The sequence below is a fragment of the Gallus gallus genome, chromosome 1 (assembly GCF_016699485.2).
Source record: "Gallus gallus isolate bGalGal1 chromosome 1, bGalGal1.mat.broiler.GRCg7b, whole genome shotgun sequence".
In the NCBI taxonomy this organism is placed as follows: domain Eukaryota; kingdom Metazoa; phylum Chordata; class Aves; order Galliformes; family Phasianidae; genus Gallus; species Gallus gallus.
In genome coordinates, this window is record NC_052532.1 from 113,905,014 (window position 1) to 113,929,804 (window position 24,791).

At 48.4% G+C, this 24,791-nt stretch overlaps 2 protein-coding genes across 2 annotated transcripts; both read right to left on the reverse strand.

Moving 5' to 3' along the window:
- Nucleotides 1-406: 406 nt before the first annotated feature.
- On the reverse strand, nt 407-6,669 carry LOC121107697 (maestro heat-like repeat-containing protein family member 2B). The gene is made up of 16 exons (XM_040653392.1): nt 6,257-6,669; nt 5,805-5,857; nt 5,365-5,472; nt 4,959-5,078; nt 4,638-4,760; nt 4,359-4,514; nt 4,015-4,137; nt 3,632-3,711; nt 3,070-3,205; nt 2,864-2,953; nt 2,377-2,463; nt 2,076-2,199; nt 1,764-1,873; nt 1,115-1,267; nt 702-858; nt 407-547 (listed from the first exon to the last, which is right to left on the reverse strand). The coding sequence occupies exons 1-16, from the start codon at nt 6,603-6,605 to the stop codon at nt 528-530; spliced, it is 1,989 nt and encodes a 662-aa protein (XP_040509326.1). The 5' UTR covers nt 6,606-6,669; the 3' UTR covers nt 407-527.
- A 95-nt stretch (nt 6,670-6,764) lies between these two features.
- Nucleotides 6,765-10,558, reverse strand: LOC121107623 (maestro heat-like repeat-containing protein family member 2B). The gene is made up of 11 exons (XM_040652981.1): nt 10,316-10,558; nt 10,061-10,159; nt 9,747-9,898; nt 9,240-9,383; nt 8,598-8,690; nt 8,247-8,316; nt 8,018-8,131; nt 7,855-7,928; nt 7,402-7,521; nt 7,149-7,256; nt 6,765-6,959 (listed from the first exon to the last, which is right to left on the reverse strand). Exons 1-11 carry the CDS (start codon nt 10,458-10,460, stop codon nt 6,765-6,767), a joined length of 1,314 nt encoding a protein of 437 aa, XP_040508915.1. The 5' UTR covers nt 10,461-10,558.
- Nucleotides 10,559-24,791: the final 14,233 nt, after the last annotated feature.

Consider the following 24,791-nt stretch of genomic DNA (forward strand, 5'->3'; position numbering starts at 1 on the left):
CTCTCCTCTCCTCTCCTCTCCTCTCCTCTCCTCTCCTCTCCTCTCCTCTCCTCTCCTCTCCTCTCCTCTCCCCACCTCTCCTAACCTTTTAAATATCCCTTTTTCATTCCCTTTTGCCTTCCCAATCCTTTTGCTCCCCTTTCCCCCTCTCCTCTCCTCTCCTCTCCTCTCCTCTCCTCTCCTCTCCTCTCCTCTCCTCTCCTCTCCTCTCCTCTCCTCTCCTCTCCTCTCCTCTCCTCTCCTCTCCTCTCCTCTCCTCTCCTCTCCTCTCCTCTCCTCTCCTCTCCTCTCCTCTCCTCTCCTCTCCTGCCCTGCCCTGCCCTCTCCTTACTTTTTAAATATCCCTTTTTCCTTCCCTTTTACCTTTCCACTCCTTTTGCTCCCCTTTCCCTCCCCCTCTCCCTCTCCTCTCTTCTTTTCCTCCCGTTCCGTTTTTCCTTGTTCCTTTTTCCTTTTTCATTTTTCCTTTCCTTCTCTTTCCTCTTTTTTTTTCTTCTCTCGGCTCCACCATTGAAGACAAAACGCTCTTATTCTCCTCCATGTCTCACTAGAAAAAGGAAAGTCTCAAGTCATGACGGAGCAATTTTTGCCTCAAACAGACCTCGCGAGCAAAAAAGAGAGCAAAAAAGAGATCCCGGCTTCCTTCCGGGATCTCCTCTAGCAGAGGCAAGCTATAACTGCAATGGCAGGAGTGCCAGTACCTGTCTGTGGGCTCAAAGCAGCCGGAAAGAAGCTGTCAGTTGTGATGCCTGCCTGACAGCGGGTGAGGATGACCACCGCCTGGGACAGGAATGGCATGAACGTGCTGTGCTGCGGGGACGACGTGCAGCTGCGCAGGATGTAGTTGGTCAGTGGCACCTGAAAGAAGAAGGGGAGAAAGAATGACTGGCTGCATCCTTGACTCTGCAGGGCTTAACAGTGGACTTTCAGCACATGAGCATTGCCTGCTCCCTTGACATGCTGCCAAGGCCTAAGCCTAAATTTCACACCAGCCACCCTGTCCACGCCCTGGCTCTGCGCTCTGCTTGTGCTTCTGTAGCACCTGAAGCAAACGGCACAAGCCGTAGTGCAGCAGCCAGCAAAAGTCCAAGACACATGGAAGAAAGTCTCTTACGTCCCGACAGATGTCCTTTCCATGCATCTGCAGAAAGGTGATCAGCCACCTCCCAGCAGCACGCACACGCATTCCTTTGGCCTTCCGGAAGGTGTCCTTGATGGCCATCATGAAGTCAATGGTGTCTTCCAGGGGGAAGTTCCTGTACACAGTCTGCAGAGAAATGAGAAGCAGGAGAGATCCCATCACTGCTCTGCGGCAGCTCTTCAAAACATAAAGCAGTCTTGAGGGCATTCTTAGTTCAGCAGCTTGCCGGTCATTCAGGCGGCAATCACAATGCTCCTGCGGTCCATACCCCGCTATTAATATGTAAGGGGGTTGAGCCTTCTCTCAGCTTCTCCACCCGTGGTGTTTGCTTACATGCAAAGCCTACCTCCCAGAAGCCACAGTCTCACACAAACGCACACACACACACATGCACACACACACACACACGCACACACACCACACACGCGCACGTCATAGAATCAGCTCCTTGCGCTGGGTGCCTTAAGGCCAGACATAGCTCAGTGCCTCCTGCTACTTGCTGAGAAAAGTGGTCTCAGGGTGACAGCTCATTCTGGAGATGGTGTGAGAGGCTGTGGGGAGCAGAGGGACGTGCAAAAGCCTACGCACTGAGATCCCACCACCCCTTTTTGGGTCCACATACCCGCGCGATTTTGGAAGAGGTCTGGAGCTGACAGACGGTGCTGCGGTCATTCAGCCCCTCACACAGGCTCCCGATGTCTCCTGTCTGGATGACTCCATTGGTCGCCTTGGCTGGAAAGAGCACAGGGAGAAAAGGGAAGTCACGCTTCTGGAAACGGAACCGCTTTCCACAGGGGAGAGACAGAGGACAGGGTGGAGAGAAGAAGAGAGCTGTGCACAGTGCCTCTTCCTCCTGTAAACTGGGCCCAGCCCGTGGGGTTCTGGTAGTGCTGCAGAGGAGAGCAGAAGGCTGGCTCACACCCGCTCTACTCACCTTGAATTCGGAGAAGGGAGCTCAAACAGGTGACAGCCAGCTGGCGGGATGTGGGCATGGGGTCACACGTCAGAGGTGCCAGCAATCCCACCAAGGAGCCAAAGTGCTTGCAGGCATCTCCTCTCTGCAGGGGCCAGAGGCAGGAAAAAAGCTGTAGGCAGCCCCAGCTCTCCCTAGCTTCTCCCGCCTGTGCCTTCCCCACGCGGTGGGTGGCACAGCACGCACAGCTGGGCGGAGCTCGCCTTCCTGCTCAGGAGCACTGGGGAAGGAGCAGGGGCATGTGGTGGGGCTCTTTACTCACTCCACGCTCTTCACAAGCAGCCAGCAGCTGGGAGCAGATCTGCAGGGCCCTCTTGCGCTCCCACATGTTGTCTGACGTCATTGATCTCTGCAGGACGTGGGGCAGAGCATCTGTCTCACTGCGGACATCTTTTCTTTCCCTTCATGCCAGCCCTCTCCCCGTCCCTCATTTCCCAGCACTTTCCCTCAGGGCCTGCCCTGTGGCTCCACGCAGCCCCCCACCTCGCTGAGCACCGGCACTGCTGCCCCCGCTCTCTGCAGACACTCCTGCCTCCTAACCCAGGAGCTTTTCCTTGGCTGTGGCCTGCCAGGGGCTGGCTCCTGCCTTTCCCCATGCAGGGCCCATTGCTCTGCCCATTTCTGAGCTCGCAGTGAGCTGGCACGTCAGCAGGAGATTTCTCCCCCTCTCATCGTCCTCTCAGTCCCCAGATCTCTGTCTCCGCTATCGACAGGCACCACGCTTTCTCCCTTGCCCCACGTGTACTCACATGGACTATGTTCTGGAAGAAGCCACTGGTCTCTGTCTCGAGCAGGACCACCATGAGCCGGCCCAGAGCTTTCAGTGATGCTTGCAGAAGCTGAAAGCAGAAGAGGGCACCGAGCTGTGGCATCACGGCTGCCGCCAGAGCATAGGCTGTGTGTGCTGAGGAAGGGCTCCAACCGAGAGGTGGCCGTGAAAGTCACGGCAGGTTACCTGCAGGTACTGAGCTGCTTGCTGTGACTTCCTGATCTTCAGCATCATCTCCGCTGAAGGGTGCAACACAACATTCTTGCAGCACAGACTCAGCATGTCACACATGTCCTTGGCTCCTAAGGAGGGCTTCAGCTTGCTGACAGGGAAAAAAAAAAAAAAAAAAAAAAAAAAAAAAGGAAGAGAAAGCAGAAAGGGCCTTTAGCAGTGCTCTCCAGGCTGCTTCAGACAACATCAGGGTTTCTTCTAATGGACAGCTGCAAAGCCAACATCCCCCGCCTGTGCTGCTGAGCACTGTCTTCAGTTCCAGCGTCTCCCCGGCATCAGTGAACCAGCTCCTGCTCTGAAGGGAAGGAGACACCAGGTCTCCCTTCTCTTCCCTGCCAGGGGACAGGAGCACCAGGGCCTTTCTCCTTCCCAGAACCTCAGCTTCGCTGGGCACAGCAGACCAGCCATCTCTCCTGTAGAAGTGACTCCCTACCCCCTGCCCCCTCCCGGCCTTCGGGAGCTACCCAGAAGGGGGTCCACCATCCCGCCTTGCAAGCCCAGAGGCTCCCACCCTTACCTCAACTGCTCCAGGGCCAGAACCACCTTGAGGGGCACTGGGGAGACAGGGGTGCCCAAGTAATACTTCTTCAGCAACTCCTGCAAGTACCGGAGAAACATTGTCAAAGTGGGCACGTCAGAGCTCTTCCACCCAGCCCAGAGACAGACACAACTGCCACACACCAGCCCCGTCACTCCCACGTTTCTCACGGAGGCAGTGCAGGATGCGGCAGCTGCACAGTTGGTGGACCTAGCCCACTGCCCAGCCACTGCCTGCCAGCACACAAGGTCCCCACCAGCTGGAGACGTGTGGCTGAGCGAGACCTGTATGGCTCCGGGGAACCGAGTCTCATGGCACAGCCCAAAACGCCACTGCAGACAGCTCTGGCTCTAGGCACTCACCGTCAGGATCTCCAGCAGCTTGCCCTTCAAGGAGGGGTTAAAGCAGGCAGAGCCACCCACAGCTTGGAAGGCAGAGCTGAAGTCTGTGATGCTCTGCACCAGCGCAAGCGTATTCTGCAGGTCCTGAGGCCCAAGAGAGAAGAACATTCTTTCAGCTGCGGGAAGGGCCAAGGGCTGCAAGGGGAACACGTGGGGGCAACGCTAAGGGAAGGGCTTGCATCTTTATCTGAGCACAAACCAGTCCCCGCGGGACCTTTGGAAAGAGAAGGCCCATCGCAGCATCCCCCCACGTGGAGGGGCTGCAGCTGGGTGCTCAGACACCCCGGCACGCTACAAGCTCTCACCCGGCAGCTGCAGCTGTAGAGCAGCAGGATGTTGCCCACGATGTCTCCCTCCAGGCGGGCCAGCAGCTGTTCCTTGGAGGCACGCAGTGCCAAGCTGCCGTGGGCGAGGATGAGAGCGCTGCGGGTGGCCTGAGCTCTTCTGCTGTCCAGCTCCATCTGTGTGGGGAGAAATGCCTTGAGACACTCGCTCAGCAGCCCCCCGGTGCCCCACGATGCACCTGGGCTCCCAAGTGAAAATAAGGCAGCAGAAGGCCAAGATGGAAATGCGTAACGCTTCACCTTCTTGCGTCTGGAACTCCTCCCATTCTGGCCTCTGCACAGCCTGGACGCAAACATGGTGAGCGTGTCCAGGGCTGTGTGGAAGTTGCTCTCAGCAGCATGGCTGAGAAGAGAGATCATTCCCTGCACAAAAGAACAAGGGGCAGTTGGCGCAGGCCTGAACCTACCGGCGCGGCCAGCCACAGTGGCCGGGCTGGTCCTCGCCTGAGGGAAAGAGCAGCAGTGAGGAGATCGAAAGGCTCGGAGCAGGGCCAGGAGAAGCGCTCTGCCCAAGGGACAGAGCGGGGATGCTGGCAGAAGCTGGCTGGGAGGAGACCTCACCTGGGCCTCAGAGGGCTCCTCCGCGTTTGCTTCCTCCAGGTGTTGCAGAAGCTTCTCTTGGATGTGGAGGACTTCCTTACAAGCTCCCAGCACTGTCCCCAGAGCCTTGTACAGGAAAGACTGCATGGGAAGGGAGGAGAAGGGATGGGAAGGGAAGGAAGAAGCTGAGATGTGGCAGCAGCCTGACCTGCTGGGAGAGGGCCAGGTGGGAAGGACCCATGCTCCCTGGGAGATGCTGAGAGCAGCTGCAGGGTCGCCCCCAGGCAGTTTGCAGGGAAGGGCCCTCTGGGGGGCACGGGCCAGGGAAGCAGCGTGAGCGGCCCTTGTGAGCAGAGCACCACCCGCAGCCCCTGCGCCAGTTGGGCACCTGCGGCTGCACCGCTGGGTAGAGCCGGGGGGAACCCACCTTTTCTCCAGAGCTGCTGGGAGAGCTGCTCAGCCACCGGCTCAGCTCGCAGCTCAGGCCCTTGGTCCAGGCCTCATCCTCCATGGTAGCCAATGATGCCCTCAGGAACTGTTGGAGAAGAGGAGAAGCCAATGTTTCCTTACCCTTTGCCTCTTCCCACATTGCCGCGTCGCCGCAACCTTCTGGAGAGAGGTGACTGGAAGAACAGTCCCTCTCCCAGCTCCCCGCAGCATTCCCTGCCATAAAGCTGCCTGCCGCTCTTCTCCTATGGGCCCAAACACCCATGGGCCTGGGGGGGGCAAAGAGGAAGAGGCAGCAGCACAAAGGCGTGCGGCTGCTCCGCAGCAGCATTTGAGAGGCTGTTCCTGTCCCGTATGGGAATGGGGCTCCTTGAGACAGGCAGACACTTCTCTGCACTGTGCCTTCCGGCAATGCTGTACCTTTAGCAGGCGCTGCTCCCACCCTGCAGAGTCCGGGAAGCTCTCATCTTTCCCTGCACAGCAACAAGAAGCAGAAGACCCTTGCTTGGGATCAAGCCACAGAAGAAGAGCTGCTGCAAACCAGGCTTGCCTGGGCACTCGGCACTGCCAAGCTGGGACCTGCACACCCTTCACAATGACCTGTCCCTCCCCACAAACGCTGTCCCAGCAGGAGCACAGAACTGCTCCAAGACTGCTGTCTGAGGGGACGTGAAGCACCCATCCGTGCCCTGGAATGGGCAGATCCCCGGGGGGGAAGGTCCCCGGGCCTCGGTGCTGTCTCCCTGGAATGGGAACAGCAGCAGAGCAAGCATGGTGCCGCAGGCAACGCTTCCCCTCTGCCACGCTGCAGAGCTCCATTTTCACTCCCCCCCTTCCCTGCCTCCGCCCCTCCCTCCCCACCAGCACTTTACCTTCGAGGCACTGCAGCAGCAGGGGGATCTCAGTGGCCCACATGGCCCCCACAGCTGTGTGGATCTTGCCGTGGAGGTTCAGCATGAGGAGCAAGGCAGCGGCTTGGAGTTCGCTGCCTGCAAAAGGGCTCCCTGCCACCACCTGAGTGAGAGCAAGGAGAAGCAGGGTCACGTCTGCAGCAAGAGCAGCAGCTTCTCCCAGGAGGGAAGCAGCTTGGCTCTGCCCTGGAGGCAAGGAGCAGCCAGCAGCTTTGCCCATGGCGCTGCAAGTCCGGGAAGAGAAAGGCATCCCCGCGGGTGAGGCAGGCACTGGCACACTCGGCCACGCTGCTTCCTCCTCGGGGCTCATGGCACCGGCCTCTGGAGCATCTACTCACCAACAGGCGTGCCAGCAGTGTCTGGGGAGTCAGCAGTGGGCCTGTGGGGAGAAAGAAGGGCTGAGTAAGACACAGACACGACGTGCCCTGCCACACACACCTCCGCTGTCCCTTCTGGGTGCTAACACAGGTCAACAGAGCTCACGGGGGGAGTTTCTGCTCCTACCTTGGAACATGGAGCTGAGGAAATGGGGATCCAGGTCTTCTATCTCCCGCACCATCAGGTCCCCTCTCTCAGCCAGCGCTTGGACGCAGCGGGAGACCGGGATCAGCATGCCGGTGTACTGGGCTGGCACCACGTACAGCAGCAGCCGTGGCCACACGAGCTGTAGGAAACGAGGCGGTTGAGCGTGTCAGCATTCCTGCCTCCGCTCAGAGATGAAGAGGACTCTGTGAATTTCCCTGAGTCTTGTGTGCTTTAGAGCACATTGGAGGAGAGACCTGGGGTGTTGGAATGGGATGAGGAACACGTGGTGTGAAGTCAAGGAGCGGCAGCAGGGCAGACGGTGACTTACTTTGGTCATCCCACTCGCAGAGACATCCAGTGACCCCAGGATGTCCATACACAGCTCTTGGAGAGCTCCTTCTTCCTGGGCTTCCTGGGCAGAAAGGTCTCCGGCTGCCTGCACAACAGTGTTGTGGGAACACCGGTTACTCTGAGTTCTCAGGAGCCTCTCAGGAGGCTCAGGTGTGGCCCCACCGGTGCTTCTGTGCCAGCCTTTGAGCAGCACAGGTCCTCCAAGGGAAGATGCTGCCCGGTGTCCTTACCCTTCTTCCCGCGGTGCGGCTGAACTCACTGAAGATGTGCCCCACCACATCCCAGGCTGAGCAGCTCCGGGCGTTAGCACTGAGCACATCCTTGATGAAGAGCAGAATGGCCCTCCTCACCTGTCAGGAGTCAATTGTGGGTTTGATTTTCCTGCTCAGAAGGCAAAGGGAAGCCACGTGCTCACTGGGGCAGCCCTTTGGGCATGGGCAGAGACAACAAGAGCAGAGGAGAAGCCTTGTCTCCTCAGGTGAGGGCCAGGCCTTAACACCAGGCTGTGCACTTTCCATGCACAGCACAGGGGCCTGACTGCTCCGCCCTGCCTGCTCTCCCCAGAGGAGCCATCGCGACCATGTGGTCACTGCCCCAAGCACCTCCTTGGGCACCCCAGCCCTGCCGGTGCTGGCAGCAGCATCACCACCCCGACAGCGCTTTCCTTTCTCAAATCAGCTCACCTGGGTCCTGGGGTCGCTGCACAGACACTGCACAGCCTCCACAACCTGGGGAAGCTTCTTTGCCATCACGGGCTCTGCAAGAGATGCGCAGAAGCATGCATGGAGGCACAGGCCAGATGGCAAAAGGGATCCCTGGAAGTCCCAGCCCTCTGACCCTACTGACCATCAGAGCGAGCCAGAGCACCGAGCAGACCCAGGGCTGCCACGCGTCCAGCCTCCCTGTCAGCGCCCAGCTGTGACTGCAGAAACTGGACCGTCTCCTCTGGGCAGATCCGGGCTGCGGGGAGGAAATCCCGCACTGTTTTAGCAAGAAACTCGCACCCATTCCGGAGGTTTGTGAGAGAGGTTTCGGCCAGGGCACCGCCAAGCATTGCCAGAGCTCCTCTCCTTACCCTGCAGCAGGATGCAGTGGGTCAGCTCTGCTCTGTCCGCCTCGCTTTGCTCCTTGGTGTCATCAGAGAGCTGTGGGAACAAGGTCCATTGGAGAAAATTGTATCGGTATCGAGGATGGAAAAGAAACTGTGCTGCCAGCTCTCGTCTCCCTTGGCACACTCGGTAAGAGGACATGCAGACAAAACACAGCCTGGCCCACAGCATCCCTGGGGGCACGCACACGGCTCCGGAGCAGCCACGGGCATGCAGGAGCTAAGGCTGAGCAGCCGGCAGAGGCTCGGAGCTTGGAGTCCTCCTGAGACTTAGCCAAGAGGGAAACTGCTTTGGGCGCAAGGATAGGCTCCCCTTACGTGGTAGAACACGGCACTGGTGATGGCCAGAAACTTGTCCTTCGGGATGACCGATTGCACTCCCTCTAAGGCCTCCAGGAAGATATTGAGGCTCTGCAAGAGACCGGGAGAGGAAGAAAGGGCTGAAGCCACATCTAGCCACTTGGGAGCGGAGAAACTGATTCCCAATGGTTTGTCCGCTGGGAGAGCTCCCGCACAGGCGTTCTGGTTTGTCCCCGCCTCCCAGCAGCACCAAGAGAGTCCCTCTGCTCTCAGCCGAGCCCTGTTTGGGCATCGGTTGCAGGCATCTCCCACCCAGCAGCCCTCTTCTCCCCCATCAGATGTAACTGGACGTGGTCTCCCTGGCCTTTAGCACAGAGCTCCTCAGGCACCCAGAGCTCCACGGTGGTGGTGGAGGTGGTGGTGGTGGTGGTGGTGAAGCCTCCCAGGCCCAGGGGATGGGCCCCAGTGACTCCTGGCTCCCTTCTGGCTCCTGACCGGGTTGTTCCTTCCTTGACGGAAGAGCTCAGGAAGCCTCAGACCTCCCATGGACACCTATTCCTTCTTTCTCAAGGGCTCCCGGCCTCCTCCCTGCACCCCACTGACCCCTCGTGGCACTTGCACGAGCCCCACGTCCATGCTGAGCCCTGCACAACATCTCACCTTGGTCCCCCTGCAGGTGTCTTGGACCTCCTGATACAGGCGCACGAGCCAGAGGAGCTGCTCCCAGACGTGCTCTCGGGGCAGCTCCTCTTGCAGGAGGACAGCCATCATGGTAGCCACGGCCCCGAGGACGGCCTGTTTGTCCTGGAGAGGGGTGGCAGAGGCCCAGCATCAAAGACTGAAGGTCTGCCCTTCCTGCAGGAGGGCTTTCTCTTTCCCTTCCCCTCCCCCATTCCCCCGTGCCCAGCAGGAGATGGGCTCGCTCTGGAGGGCAGGGAGCTTTTCCCCACACCCTCATCTCCAGCTATCCCTGCCACAGTGCTGCGACACGCGGCTGCTTCCTGGCAGGGAGATCCAGCCCCAAGCACAAAGCCAGTCTGGGGCCCTTTGCAGAGCCAGCCCGCTCCCTCTCGTCACCCTTCTGCTCTCAGCCCGCTGGGCACAGGCAGAGCTGCCGACACGGATGTCCCCGCTGCCGTCCCGGGCTGGGAATGCAGCAGTGCTCACCTTTTCCTCCTTGCAGTCCTGCCAGTTCCTCAGCACAGAGCAGAAGAGCTGGGAAAGATTCTGGTAGATCTGCTGGATCTCCTTGGCAGGCCAGGGGCATTGCTTTCCGGAGCACAAGTGAACCTTGACTCCTTCCAGCCATTGTTTCACAACTGAAGAAACACAAAACAAAAAAACAAATGAATAATTAATTAAAAAGAAAAAAAGAAAAAGATGAGAGACTGCGAGAAAAGGGAGCCTGTGAGAGCCTGCAGCAGGGCGAGGCGAGATGCAAGGGCTGTCCCGAGTCCCCCTGCTCTGGGGCCGGCACTCACCAGCACAAGCAATGCGCAGGGTCCGGCCGCCTCTCACCCAGCCCACCACACTGCGCAGGCCGGCCAGTGTCAGCCACACGAAGGAGATGCACTGTGGAGCTGCAGAGGGGAAGGAGAGGGCCACGGTCAGAGCCCCAGCAGCGAGGGAGGAGGGGCTGCAGCCCTGCATCCCCCAGCTCAACGCAGATCACGCGCAGAGGGGAGAGACCCCTTTCCCCGGTTGTCGTAGACGTCAGGAGGCTGAGGGCACTCTACCGTAGCTGGTGAACAGTTTGCTCAGGGTGACGAGCACAAACTCCTTGGACATCTCCCCCATGGCCTTCAGGTGGCTCTGGAGCTCGGCCATCACCAAGGTGAAGTGTGTCCGGGCCAGAGCCACCAGGACATTGCTGGCAGCCATCCTCACGCTGTCTGGCACGCCCTGAAAAAGAGGCACACGAAAAAGTGACACGCGGCACAGGAGACTGCCTGAGGCCTTCCCTTGGAAGGGCTAAGCCACCGCCGTCTGCCAGCAGAACACCAGCGCGGGCAGGCGGCTCCCTTTGCCTTTGGGAGTGACCCCTCACCTGGGCTGCCGTCAGGTCCTGGGACACCTCAGCCAGCAGCCGGTTCAGCACTCCGCATGGCGGGCGGCTGTCACCTTCCCGCAGGACGTGCTCCAGCTCGCAGTACGCCTGCGCTCGGTCACCCTGGGGACAGAGATCAGTCCCGTTTTGCTTTGCCCTTCTTCCCGGGGAGCTGCCCGCCATGCCAGTGTGCTGCCGCGGCCTGGCACCCACGGGACCGTGGCACTGGGCCAGGGCAAGGACTGGTGGTTGGATGTCCCCAGCTCACCTCCTGGTCTTGCAGGCGCTGCAGCAGCAAAGTCACGGCACAGGCAGGGACAGGGCTTGCCACCCTGCCTCTGGCCCTGCGACGTGTACCTCTGGGCACACAGCCCACACAGGCAAAGAGACCTGCAAGGAAAGAGCAGAGCAGCTGCCGCTGGTGTTGCTTGGAGCCAGGGCCGAGCATCCGGCCAGCTCGGGGAGGAACGCTCCTCCAGCCCCACAGCGTGGGGTGGGCTGTGCCGGCACATGTGTGGTCGGCGGGGAGAGGGGAGAGAGCCTTCCCCTTGCTGGGGTACTGGGGAAACCATGGTGGGCGGCTGCACTCAGCAGAGCAAGGATGGTGCTGATGGCACGTCCTAAACAGACACTGGAGGCACACATGCACTCGGGCAGCATCACGGTGTCCAGGGAGGTGGAGGGACCTCACCTCGAAGGGCTCTCAGCCGCTCCATCACAGCAGGAAATCTCCAGGTAGACACAATGCTCTCTCTGGGTCCTCTTCCTGCGCCTCTCGCAAGAGACTGAGCCACCGCTCCCACCGCTGCCACAGGGGTGTAGGAGGCAACAACTGTGACATCACAGTGAGGAGTGTCACCTCACAGAGAATGACGTGCCCTGGGCTGGGGACCAGACTGCATGCTAGGCAACCTTGCTGGCCCCAAAACACAGCATGTTTTTGTGATGCACTCGGCTCTGGGGTGGACATGTTCTATGCCAAAGCAAGGGAATCACCTCAGCAGGAGAGGGAGAGCCCCTGCCAGGGAGCAGCTGCCGGGTGCCATTGCCTGGCACTGACTTAGTGACTGGGGACTCCATGCTGGGAGGCACTGCGGCCCCCATTTGCTGCACAGACAACCTCTCCAGAGAGCTTTGCTGTCTTCCAGGGGCACGTGTCAGAGACAGTAAGGAGACTCCATTGCATCTGATCCAACAAAAAGACCACCATCCGCTTGTTGTCATTGAAGTAGAGTCATGAGAGGCTGCCACGAGGAAATGGCAGAACATCACATAGGGCCAGATGTGCTACACTAACAGAGAGTAGAGAGGAAAAGGAAAAAAAAAAAAACCTGAGAAACTGGGGATACAGGGCCCTCCCTAAACTAAGGACTGGGGAGAAGAACTCCCAAAGAAAAGAAACTTTTGATGGAGGAATTCCCCGAGGGGAAGAAACCTCTTTGGAAGAACCCCCTGGGCCTGCTTGCTGCAAAGATTCCTGGCTTTCTCCCATCTCCCGCAGTGACTGGATGAGATCCTGAGATCAAAGGACATACTACAAACCATGCTGGATCCACAGTGGTGACCATCTCTCTTGCTTTCTACAAAGACTCCTTGCTTTTCTCTCTCTTCTGTTGCCTGTCTTTCCTTCCCCGTATCCCTAAGCAACTGGGACTTGTAATAAACCGGTCAGGCTACCATTTGACCTGTTGTGTCTTAATCTCACCACTGGGTAAACATGTACTAACAGAACCTCCTCTGCCTCCTATAAATTGGAGCTTAAGGTCAGTGCATCCCTAAGAGTAAGTCATTGGGTGAAGGTAGCAAGAGGCCTGTGGGGATGAGCAAGGAGCTCACAGATAAGCTAAAAGGAAAGAAGAACATCCATGACCAGTGGAAGAAGGGCCTGTCCACCTGCAAAGAGTATAGGAACGTTGTCAGTGCCTGTAGGGATGCAACAAGGAAGGCTAAGGCCCTCTCTGAATTCAATCTTGCAAAGGAGGTAAAGGATAACAAGAAAAGGTTTTCTAGAAGTATGTCAGCAGTGAAAGGAAGACTAGGGAAAATGTGGGACCTCTACTAAATGAGCTGGGTGCCTGGTAACAGGGAATGCTGAGAAGGCAGAGATTCTGAATGCCTTCCTTGCTTCAGTCTTTAATGCTAAGACTAGCCGTTAGGAACCCCAGACCCCACACCCCGTAGGTAGGAGAGAAAGCCCGGGGAAGGGAAGGCTTCCCCTTGGTCGAGGAGGATTGGGCCAGAGAGCATCTAGCCAAAATTAATGCACGCTAATCCACAGGCCCCGATGGGATGCACCCACATGTGCTGAAGGAACTGGCAGAGGTGATTGCTAAATGGCTCTATCATCTTTGGAAGGTCCTGGCAAACCGGAGAGAGATGCCTGAAGACTGGAGGATAGCCAGTGTCACTCCAGTCTTTAAAAAGTGCAAGAAGGCGGATCTGGGAAACTGCTGACTACTCAGCCTCACATCCATCCCCAGAAAGATGATGGAACAACTTGTTCTGGATACCCTCTCCAAGCCATTGGGAGAGAAGAAGGTTATTGGGCGTAGCCAACACGGATCCACCAAGGGGATAAATGCTTGACCAACCTGACAGCGTTCTCTGATGTCATCACTGGCTGGGTAGATGGGGGGGGGAGCAGTGGATGTTGTGTGCCTTGACTTCAGCAAGGCATTTGACACCATATTTCACACCATTCTCGTTATGAAACCTAGACAGTGCGGGGATAGATGAGTGGATGATGAGGCTGGTTGACAACTGGTCGACTGGCAGAGCTCAGAAGGTTCTCATCAGTGGTGCAGAGTCTAGTTGGAGGCCTGTAACCACTGGTGTTCCCTGGGGGTTGGTACTGGATCCGGTCTCTCAGCGAGTTTGCTGAGGATACAGAGCTGGGAGGAGTGGCTGACACACTGGAAGGCTTTCCTACTGTTCAACAAGACCTGGACAAACTGGAGAGCTGGGCAGAGAGGAACCTGATGAGATTTAACAAGAGCAAATGTAGAGTCTTGCGCCTGGGGAGGAAAACTAGATGATCTTTGAGGTCCTTTTCAACCCAGGCCATTCTATGATTCTATGATTCTATGGTATATTTTTCTGGGTATTATTTTTGGTAGCATTATTAACAATAGATGTAGTATGTGCCACTATTTTAACACTGTAATATGCATGAAATACTAATTTCTTCCTTAGCAAGCAGACCTCAGGTAATATAGCACGCCCTTTATCAGTTTGGTGGTGGGTATCGCCTATTTCAAGCTGTTAAATCTGCTGTCTGCCCTCTGGGTCATCTGCTTGGCTCCTTGTTTAATCAGACAGACTTCCTTACAGAAGTGAACACACAGTGCTGCTGTTCCCAAGTAACATTCTCTAATTTCTATGTGTTTCTTTGAAAAACTATTGACAACTAAGTGTGGGAAAACCTTGCTTTCCACCTATATCTGAGACTGTCTTCTGCTCAGATTTCAACTAACGCAGGTGATGCTGGGGAGGGACTTTTTATAAGGGCACTTAGCGACAGAACGGAGGGAAATGGAGGAGGGTAGGTTTTGGACTAGATTTTAAGAAGAAATTCTGTACTGTGAGGGTGGTGAGATACTGTAACAGGTTGCCCAGCGAAGTTGTGGATGCACCCATTCTGGAAGCATTCAAGGCCAGGCTAGGTGGGGCCTTGAGCAACCTGGTCTAGTGGGAGGTGTTGCTGCCTGTAGCAGAGGGGTTGGAACTGGATGATCTGAAAGGTCCCTTCCTACCCAAACCATTCTATGATTCTATAGTCACAATCCCGAGATGACTGAACATGAGGCAATTTGGCCTTGTGGCAACTTACATCAAGAAGAGCAGTAGCAACTCACAAACTGAACATAGGTTTTTTGAGCTATGGAGTTGCCCATTCTCTGCTGAGTGGTGTAGACGAGACTGTGGCATTGCCTATTCCTGAGCAGTGTCCTTCCCACACTTAACAGAGTTGCAGCTGAGCAAGCTTACCATTTATATGAAAACCACCACCTCAGATATATAGAAATATACTGTCAGTTAAGATTTCTCCTCAGTAGTTTCAAAGAATTATACTGTGACAATAACAGATAAAGAAGTGATTTTGCATATGCTTTCTTTTCAGAGCAGAAATCTTTATGGAGCAAGAATTTATAATGAAATTATTTTCAAACTTTTAATTGTAATGTCGTTGGAAGTTTTAACAAGTATTCTAATTGAAGTGAGTACTAAATTATTAACTAAAATATCCTTACTTTTTAAAATGGCCTTTTAAAAATTAAGGCGCTCCTTAGTTACAAAAGAGGGCAAAAAGGCATTTCCTATTTTCGTACCCATTCAGCTTCAATGGAAAATGTACATTTTAATTACATTTCTGTTTTAAACTAGACGTGCAATTTTTAGACCTATAAGAGAAAAAAGAATTTTTAGACATATAAAGAAAAATCATTTGAAAGTGAAAGGGAAAAGAATAATGGTGTTGCATCTTGTACAGACATTTTTACAACAGAGTAATAAAAATGCAATAAAATTATTCATGAAAATTGTCAATTGCTAATGTATTGTCTTTGAGGTTCTTAGTATCCTAATATAACCCTTTGGAACTGTTTTACTTTCATATTACCGTGCTGGGATTATATCATACATTGGAGAGTGATGCAGAATGTAAATGCAGTGTCAAAGATTACAGAAAACCACAGGGGAAATTAAGAGCTGTTTCTTATATAGTGTTATAGGCCTCAAGCTATTTTGTTCTGGGCATCTTGTCATTACTGTTTTGTATTTAAGTCTTTGGTGGTGGTAAGTGATGTATTCTGAACGTATGAATCACTGTTGCTGAGTCCCAAAAATGATTATATTTTAAAGAATGTCTTCCCGTATTCTGAGACAGTTTTCACTGAGATCTACAGAATTACAGTGATAAAATTATGGAGATATTCTCAGCATTTTATATTTGCATATAACTGCACTTCATTAAAAGGGTGATCCAAAACTCAGTTAAAGTCAGTGGCAAAATTTCTAATAGTTCCAACAAGCACCATTTGTAGTCCATCCACACCTCTGTGCAAACTAATGGCCAATCCAGTTACAGACTCTGTACAATCCAGAGTCAGACTCTGTGGCAATATATATATATATATAAGGCTTGGAGGATTTCCTAGCAAATTTTTATTTCTTTTTTAGTTTTTTCCAAAGCAAACTAACAGATGAATTTTTACTCATTTTACCTTTTTTTTTTTTAATGTTTTTCTCTTGTTCACTTCTTTAATATTGAAACTATGAAGATAAACCATTTCATATTTCTAGTGGAAAAAATGTAGGAGACTCTTACCTTCTCTGCCCATCAGTCATTCTAAATAAAAAAAGTTTAGTTTCAAGATCTCTAGAACTTGAAAGATTGTTTTGGGACATATGACCTACATGATACTATGATACTGAATTATCTATTCATGTTTTCTTGCCCAGGCAGGTGATGATCTTTCTGATCACAAGTTTTTACCAAACCTAGCATTTCAACTGTGCTAAATGCACTCGCAATTATGAGTAGTGACAACTAATGCCTATTTTTTTGCAAAAGATATTTAAATGAATCTTGAGAATTCTATCTGTCTTCACAAAATCACTGCATTATGGAGTTCATCAGGGTTCTTGTAGTCAGCTATCTACTGCTGGGGCTGTGCCATGTCACTGCCAGATTAGTGCTATGGAGAGCTATAAATCTGTGTACCTTCTTTTCAAGCAGCATTGTGCAATCACAAAAGAATGGTAGTGCTGAGACTTCTGCAAGTGAGATTGAAGGGAGTTGGAACCAGGGGAATTCCCAAAAAGAAGAACGAGGAGATCATGTATTGACACTGGATCTGAATAAACTAGGCAGCTTGCAAAGTACGTGAAACTTCACAGCAGTAAAAGAGATATGAGCATAGAGAATAACAGAACACTGTGCTTTTATAGCAAAGGAGTATAGTTTAATTGTGGACATAGATAAGAAAGGAAGAAATGGTCTGCATAACATAAAGAAGTTGAAGAATAGACCAGGGAGACTTCCTATTTCAAAGGCAGAGGGGAAAGTGCCTGATTTACTTAGATGACTCAAAAATGATAAAGTGATAGAGAAGCAGAAATGGAAAATGCATGCCAGCTTGATATTGTTTAGTCTTATTTCCGTTCCTGTTTGTTAATTTTGATCAGTAGACAAAGGTTGTGAGCATGTTTGCTTGTGGGCATCCTTGAGAACAGAGCTGTAAACCCCAAAATCTGGAAGTGAAAAATATTGTGTTGTAGTACTAGAGAATCTCTGACTCAACACAGTTTGTAAGGAAAAAAAAAGACTGCATTTTTTCATTTCCTTCATGGAGTAAAATACATGCTTATGCTCACAAAAGGCACTACAGGAAACAGTAAGAAAGCATTAATGTTATCTACTGAAACTGAGTTTTATGGACATTCCTGTCAAGTGTTTCAGGGCTTAAGATCATTACTGGATTAATGTCCGCCTTGGGAGCTTCACTGCATTTTGCTTAGGAGGCTTTGTCTTGAGTTGGCTTTTTGTCACTTTTATATTTGCTCATACGTATGATGTAGGATGATTTCAAACAGTTAACATGGTGTCTCATGACCTGAAGACTGTCTCAGGAGATTTTCAGAGAGGTGACAGTGTTATCCAGTGGTACATCTGCTTTTCAGTTGCTGAAGCCCAGCACAATCTAGAACTGATGCATGTGAAAACAGACTAGGGGATAACACTTTCCATGTGAGGGTCTTTCACATTATTTTTTTTTTTTCAAAATTTTGTTTGATGTTCAATTTTGAACACTGTCCAAAAACTCTGTTTTGATACTCAGATGGCCGAGGAATACTATCCCCTCACCCATAAATGTGAAGGAGTTAGTATGTCTTCTATGAAGCAGTGTGGCAACTGTAGTTCAGTATTTGGTTTAATGTGGATTATTTCCTATCCTTCTCCATCTGGCTTCTGAAGAAAGTTGGCCTCTAACACCACTTTAGCAGAAATAGTTTGTAAATCTTCTTCCCAGCTGCTTGATAATGGGTGCTGTTGATGTGAATTGTTGTTATTATCATCAGTGACTCATTAATCCATTGGTTATTGATCTATTAAGTCTTTTTCATTTTAAATGACAGGACTATAGATTGTGTTGCAGCCTGTATTTCAAAGTCTCCATTAAAAGTTTAATGAAATACATATCATTTTGCAGGGAAATCAAGATACATGAGACAAATGTACTATGGGTTTGGATTTTAACTCCCTCTTTTTAATTCTGTTTAGATATTGATGGTTTCTATTAATCCTAGTGGAAAAGAAACAAACCAAACCAGTCAATATGAACCAACCAACTAACAACAACAACAACAAAATCAAACATAAATGAACAATTACAGAAAAAAAAAAAACACACAGAAAAACAAACAAACAAAAACCCCAACCCAATAAGACCAAAGGGCAATTCTTTTTTTGTTTTGTTTTGTTTTGTTTTGTTTTGTTTTTCTTCCCACTAACTGTGGAGAGGTTGTAAATGACCAACCAAGATGCAACAACTAGCTTACATATGCCAAAAATTACGCAGGAAATTTGATTCTAAATACTTGACTTCGAAAATGTACTCAGCTTAATTCCCAAGCCATCTATTCTCATCAACTAATTAAATACTGAAGGAAAATAAAAATCAAATTCTCATTAGTAGTGAAAAGTTGCCTTAGGTAGCAAAATATTTGCCCAGAAGAAACTTTCAAGTTTTATGTTACCACCTGTGAAAACAGGGGCAGCTGGAATACTGATACAAAACAACACTAGCAGAACCAGTGAGAGCAGCTGAAAATAAGCTGTACAGAATAAGCAAACAGTACAGGAAAGCCTCTGTAAGGATCACAAATTTCAGTAGGAGAGACTGGCCCCAGTCTGGAACTTAACCCACCTGTGATACTTGCACAGTGAACCGGATGGTCCTCTTGTAGGAATCTACCGGGTTATTAAACACCAGCAAGGCAAAGGCAAATTGGGATGAAAGCAATTAGTTCTGAGAAGTTAGCAAAAAATTTCAGATAAGCACAGCCTATTTGGAGTACTTATTGTTTGTTGTAAGTACACTTTAATAATAGGGTAATTTTTTTCTTCCACTGAATTTACCAATTGATGGTAAAAACAGTCCTGTAAAAGTCATCCAGGCAAAATAACGAATTGGAACAATTATTCTTCCTGAGTAGATTTTCTAAATGAAGACTCCCTGCAAAAAGGCTGAGAATGGTTGCATTAGCTAATGGTCCTTTCTTGTTTGTTTTTAACCTTTAAAGCACACACAGTTTTGCAGTGCTTCAGCTGCTAAATTGTGTATTTATACTGGACGTAAAGTTCTCAATCTCTCTCTCTCTCTCATGTGCATACATATAGATATATAGATAGGTTTATCAAACAATTAAAATATTTGTGAAAACAATAGTACAGTTAGGAAAAAAACAGTGCTAGTATGTCTTTAAAATCAGGCATTTATGTGTTTACAGACACACAGAAAGATTGTACATAAATATACCTTTTCAACTTCACAAGTGCCCTTTTTTACTCACGGGCAGTGTGTTAGGCCTGTGATAGTCTGACCATTATGCTGCCACAGCAGTAGATACCTTCAAGCAAATTAGAATTTGCTGGACCTAACTTGCAAAATTTAGAATATGGCATTTTGGATGTAAAATGGCAAGGAGCTGATGGTAATAAGCTTTTCACTTTCAAATATGCTTTCTTGCTGCAAACAAACAGTAGTGACATGCTTACAGCATTTCTCAAATCATCTGTTGTGTTGGTGACCCTTACCCAGACAGTTTTGAAAGCATAATTCTTAGAGAAAAACACATATCTCTAATAAATTTACTTCTAGATAACTCACAAGTTAGGAATCTCCAAGGGGCCCCATTGTATTATGTCCATATCCCACAGAATTTCAGTGTAAGTTGAGCACCTGACTCTCTGAAGTGTTTTCAGATAGCTCTATAAATATTAACATTCTTTGGCTGAATTATGAAAGAATTATTTTAGAACATGATAGGGGTGCCTGTAGTGGGTTAATCTGACCAAACCACTGTATGCATCTACAATAAGTGAAGCAGACCACCCAGTAGCTAGAAATACGTGTATCCCCAAAGGGAGCATGAGAATACTAACTCAAATGGAGATGGTGACACGGAGGGGAACACCACTCTCTTGTCAGAATGTAGTTTTACAAGATGTGTTCCATTTCTCAAAGTTGATTTCTCTGAACATATTAAAACGGAAAATGCTTCTTAGCTTTTCTGTGAGTACTCTAAACCAATCCGGGCCGAGCAGTCCATGATAACCACAGAGTTGTAGTCCCTAGGAATGTATGCAGACAAGCGTCTTCATGAAAAGCCATGAGGGAATAGAGGACTCAAGCATTTCTGTGGTCATTGATTTCTTGGCTTCTCTGCTTAGACTGCAAGGAAGAGTGCTTATTACTGTAAGCCATACTGCTAACATGGGAAATGCCACTAATTCCTTTCTGTCCTGACAGGCAAATTAACATCAGAGCACAACTCTTTCAGGGACTTCTGAGTCCCTTGCCTCATTTGGACATTTTCTATGTAAAAGAAAAATCTAACTATTAGTTCTCTGAGAGGCTTATTTGTAAGGAGGTATTTAAAATCACAGTGGGAATAAATATCTCTGTCGTGGCTTGTGTGGCACTGCTGTGGGATAATGAGCTGTGTTATATCGCTTGACAAGGCTTCGAGCATATCCATATTTAGATGGATAGACTGTGATACTTGCTGTAGTCCCATGGATAGACAGGGAAATATGTTTATAGAAAATGCTAGTTTTATGGAGTAGCTAGCAAGGCCTCATTGTTGCAGGGTAACAAAACTTCAGAGGTCATCTTGTGCTGTGTACAAAGCAGTCTTAATCCCGGACTCCCAAATTTAGGTAGGATAGGCAGAGAAATTCTGCCTGAAAACTGTGTCATACAGAGTGCAAAAAATTGTTTCTTAGGATTATCAAAGTAAAGAAAATGCTTTTCTGCACAAATCCCTTCCAGTTTACACAGCTCCTAGAACTTCCCCTCTCTAAGATTTGTATAGATGCCAACTGTGAGAGATGGCTGGAACAAAACCGATTCTTTTCCTACTCTTTTCTCAAGTTGCCTGTTTATTTTGTAGTAGATATCATTGTCTGGAAAAGTCTTTATAGGTACAAATAATTGTAATTTCTTCTCCAGATTTCTAAAAATACAAAATATATATATATATATATTTTTTTGAAGGGAAGGAATAAGGAGAAGTAGAGAAAGAGCTTAATGCAAAGAAGTCAAATTGTCAACAGATAGAATGTTTAAAATGTTGTTTGTCTTTAGTGATGTTTATTTTATTATGTAATTTCTTTGACATTGCTGACCTTGGCAAAATTGTTATAACTAGTCTGTAAATTTTTGTGTACTTAACCCATGGCCCTTTAATTAATGTTTTTTTTCTATTTTTCCCAAGCACTGATTTAAGCTAAAAATACGTTCCACTCCCTTTTTCTCTTTCTCTTTCTCACTTGCTCTTTCCTTGTGCACTGGGATTATTTATGGCTCACTGGATAATTTCAGAGAGTGTTTGGGATTTTACAGCTGGTTCCTAGACTCAATTACCTTAGTCTTACCATACAGAGCTTTTGATATTAAATAGGATTGACTTCAGATGTATTGAATTCCCATCACTTGCAGAAACATCCAGCAAATAAATTCCACCATTTCTGAGAATTGGAGAGAAACTGTTCTTGGTGCCCTGCTAAGCTCTCTAGTTTGGAAAATAGATTTTTTAAAAATGTTTGGCAACCAAAGATATCTTCTGTGAGACAGAGTTGATAATATACATCCTCATAAAAATAATGGTGATCAAGGAACACTAAAAAATATTCATTCATAAGTGGGGCTCCAACCTGCTGTACTCTGATTACATTCCTCTAAACATAGATAGCTAACATGGTACTGACAAAAGCCACATTCAGTCATTGTCTTCAACAATAGCATACCCAGACTTCTGCTTGCCTGTTTTTATATTAAATCCTTTAGACACCAGGTTTGTCGGGTGAAACAAATTTTTCTTGCCTACTCATTAGACTCATGGCTTTCAATGCCTAAGTTGAAAAATTAAACTACAGTTACTTATAGTACTATATATAGAAGTATATGGTACTTCTCACTTAGCTTTCAGGTCTACCTAGTCCTAAATCCTTGTCTGTGTACATTTTTCTCAACGTGTAGTCTGGCTTTAGTTTATGACAAGTGATACTACACAGCAATTTTATATGAATCTTGTCATGTGTGAAATACGAATATTGTAGATGATGACATTGAAATTTGAAATATCTTGCAAGGAAAAATAGAAAAATCCTTCTAACCATTTTTTTTCCTCAAATGGATATAATTTGTGCCAGATCTGCCTAGCACCAGCAATGATAGCAGCTTCTTCCTTTTTTCTTTGCTGATTCACCTGACTCTTTAGGTGAACTACCCATATCTAATGAAGCATTTCATTAGTTGCTCCAGGCATAGGTTTTCTAATGCTCTTTCCAGAAAAGGTACTGATGTTTTCCTACTGTGGTTGCTTGACCATGGTGAGAGTTACACAGATCAAAAACATATCTTCCAAAGTTAATGAAAAAACACAGGGTTGTGTTAAGTTGCATTACCATTAGTGATATGGTGGAAGAGGATTTTGCACATCACAAGCATTTTTTCCGATCTATCAAGCAAATGAACTTTCTCTAGAGCTAGGCCTAAAAATATCAGTGAAGTAGATTAGCAAATAAACATACATAGTAAAACTACAATTGAAAACTCTCAGTCTGCCTAGTATCTCTAGAGTAATACTAATAACAACAGCTCCTATATTCAGCCTGAACTTTAAGAAAAGATTTCAATACTGATTTCAGGTATATAAACGTGTCTCTTCTGTTCACTGAAGCACTGAAGCAGTTTGCTTAAATTCCATTGCAAACAGTTGGAATATTCACATATTCATGTTGAAAAGGCAGTATATTAGCTGGCCGTAGTAGGCCTTAGCGGACTGTGGCCTCTGAGAGGGGTAGGTCATAAAACATTTTGATTTTGCAACAGTCTAGACCGTTTGCTTTTAAACTTTACACCTGAAAGAGAGGAGCAAACTTTAGTTTGTTTTGTGAATTCGTTTAACAGCTTGAAGGTCAAATCCCAGGAAAAAAAAGAAAAAAAAGAAAAAAAGAAATCATCGTCCATTCAGTGGTCTGGATGATTTGATTTGATTTTTTTTTTTTATTGTTGGTGAGGCATTGGAGTGTTAAATGAAAAACCCACAGCTTGAGGCAAGAGGGAGAAGGTCTTGGCTGTGGGAGGAGAGGCAAACTCTTTAATTATACTAGAAATGGCTCCCCAGGAAAAACTGACCAAAGAGTTGTTCTGTGCAGCACAGAGAAGTTCTTTAACAAGGTTACAACTCAGAAAATGACTTCTCTTAATCATCGCCATGAGTATTGATCACTTATGAAATTTAGAGACCCTGTGGCCATCTGTAATAAGACAGCCTGAGGTCATTGTTTTCCAATCATCTTTCTACCCATATTTAAAACATTATAAACACTGTATTATTCTTCACAGAAAGTCAGACGAGTCACATCTGAAACGTCCACATGCTGTTCTGCAGCTATTTTCATCTTCTCACATGCGTGTGTACAACTGGGCTTCATCTTTGGCTTCATGGTCTCGTATTTCTAAAAACAATAGAGATATACATGTGTGAATGTATATATGTATATATGCATATATATATATGTATGCATATATGTATGTGTGTATTTATGTTTGGCCATTTTTTCTTTGCCATTTTCACATTTAATGTGATGAAGATTCCAAGTATAAATGCTGTCTGGCTGTATTTTATTGGATACTCATAACAACTTAATTATGAAGAATTGTTGCCAGAAATTGGGATGTGATTTCCACATGTTCAAGCAACAGAAGGATTGCATTCTTGTATTTAAAAAGGGTTTTAAACAGTTAGAATAAGATCCACACAGGTAATTTTGTATCCAACTCCTTTTTAAGTACCAACTCCCATTCACCAGAAGAAAATGACAGACACAGGGAAGCTCTTCTTGTTAAGCACTGCATCAGAGAACTGTTGCATCTGCGTGCCTTATTGCATTCTTTGCAGAGAAATTTCACAACTCTAATGATAAATAAATGGGAGGAATAACTTGCTGGATAGCACATATGAGAATTTTGGGAGATGGAACTAGCACTTGCCAACCAAAACTTTATTCTTCTTGGCGTCGTGGCTTCTGGGTTACAACTTCCTCACAATGGCCCAAATTCAGAAATATCTTCTCTGTGCCCTAAGAACCAGAAATGGTACTCCTCCATTGGAATGGAATCAATACCATGAGGTATACCTTAACATCCCATGTTTTATTATTATCATTTATTTTTTATTTATTTTCTATGGGTTAAATTCAGGTAGGTCTCAGTATCCTGGAATACTAACTGAACTGGCTTGAAGTTTACTCCTGCAATTGCAGTGGATATTTCATACAAATCTGTTGGATGATTCCTCTGTTAAATCAGTGCTCTTTTCCTTGCCCTTGTATTCTTCGTGCTTATGGTTCACAGCTGAGTAATACTTTATCTTTTAGCTTTTCATGAACAGTTATGACAATTGGAGTGTTCATATTGTAGCTCACAGTGCAATGTCTTTGTTGACATTATAAATGGACAAGCTGTTTTCCCAAAGCATTTTTTATATCAAGTAATATGAGTCACTTTGCTTAAAGCAGGAGTTCTGCCTTCAGAAGACATTCTTATTTATGAGAATTTGTCAGAATATATCTATGAAAACTGATGCTAAACTGGATTTCAGATGCAGCAATGCTTTTCACCCAAAATGACAACATTTCAAGGCAAACCTTTTTCTTCTCTTTAGTTTTCAGCCAGAATGCTTTAGCTTCTAAAATTATTTGTGACAAACAGTACAGTTTGAGTGATATGTTATCAGTGACATATTATGTTCCTTCAATAAATCCACTCAGACAGAAGCCTTCTGCAGGAGGTACTGGGCCTGTTTGGGGAAAGAAGGCTATGGTGAAGAGGGGACTGAAAGGAACTTGGAGGCTGTCCTCTGTAAGCAACTGG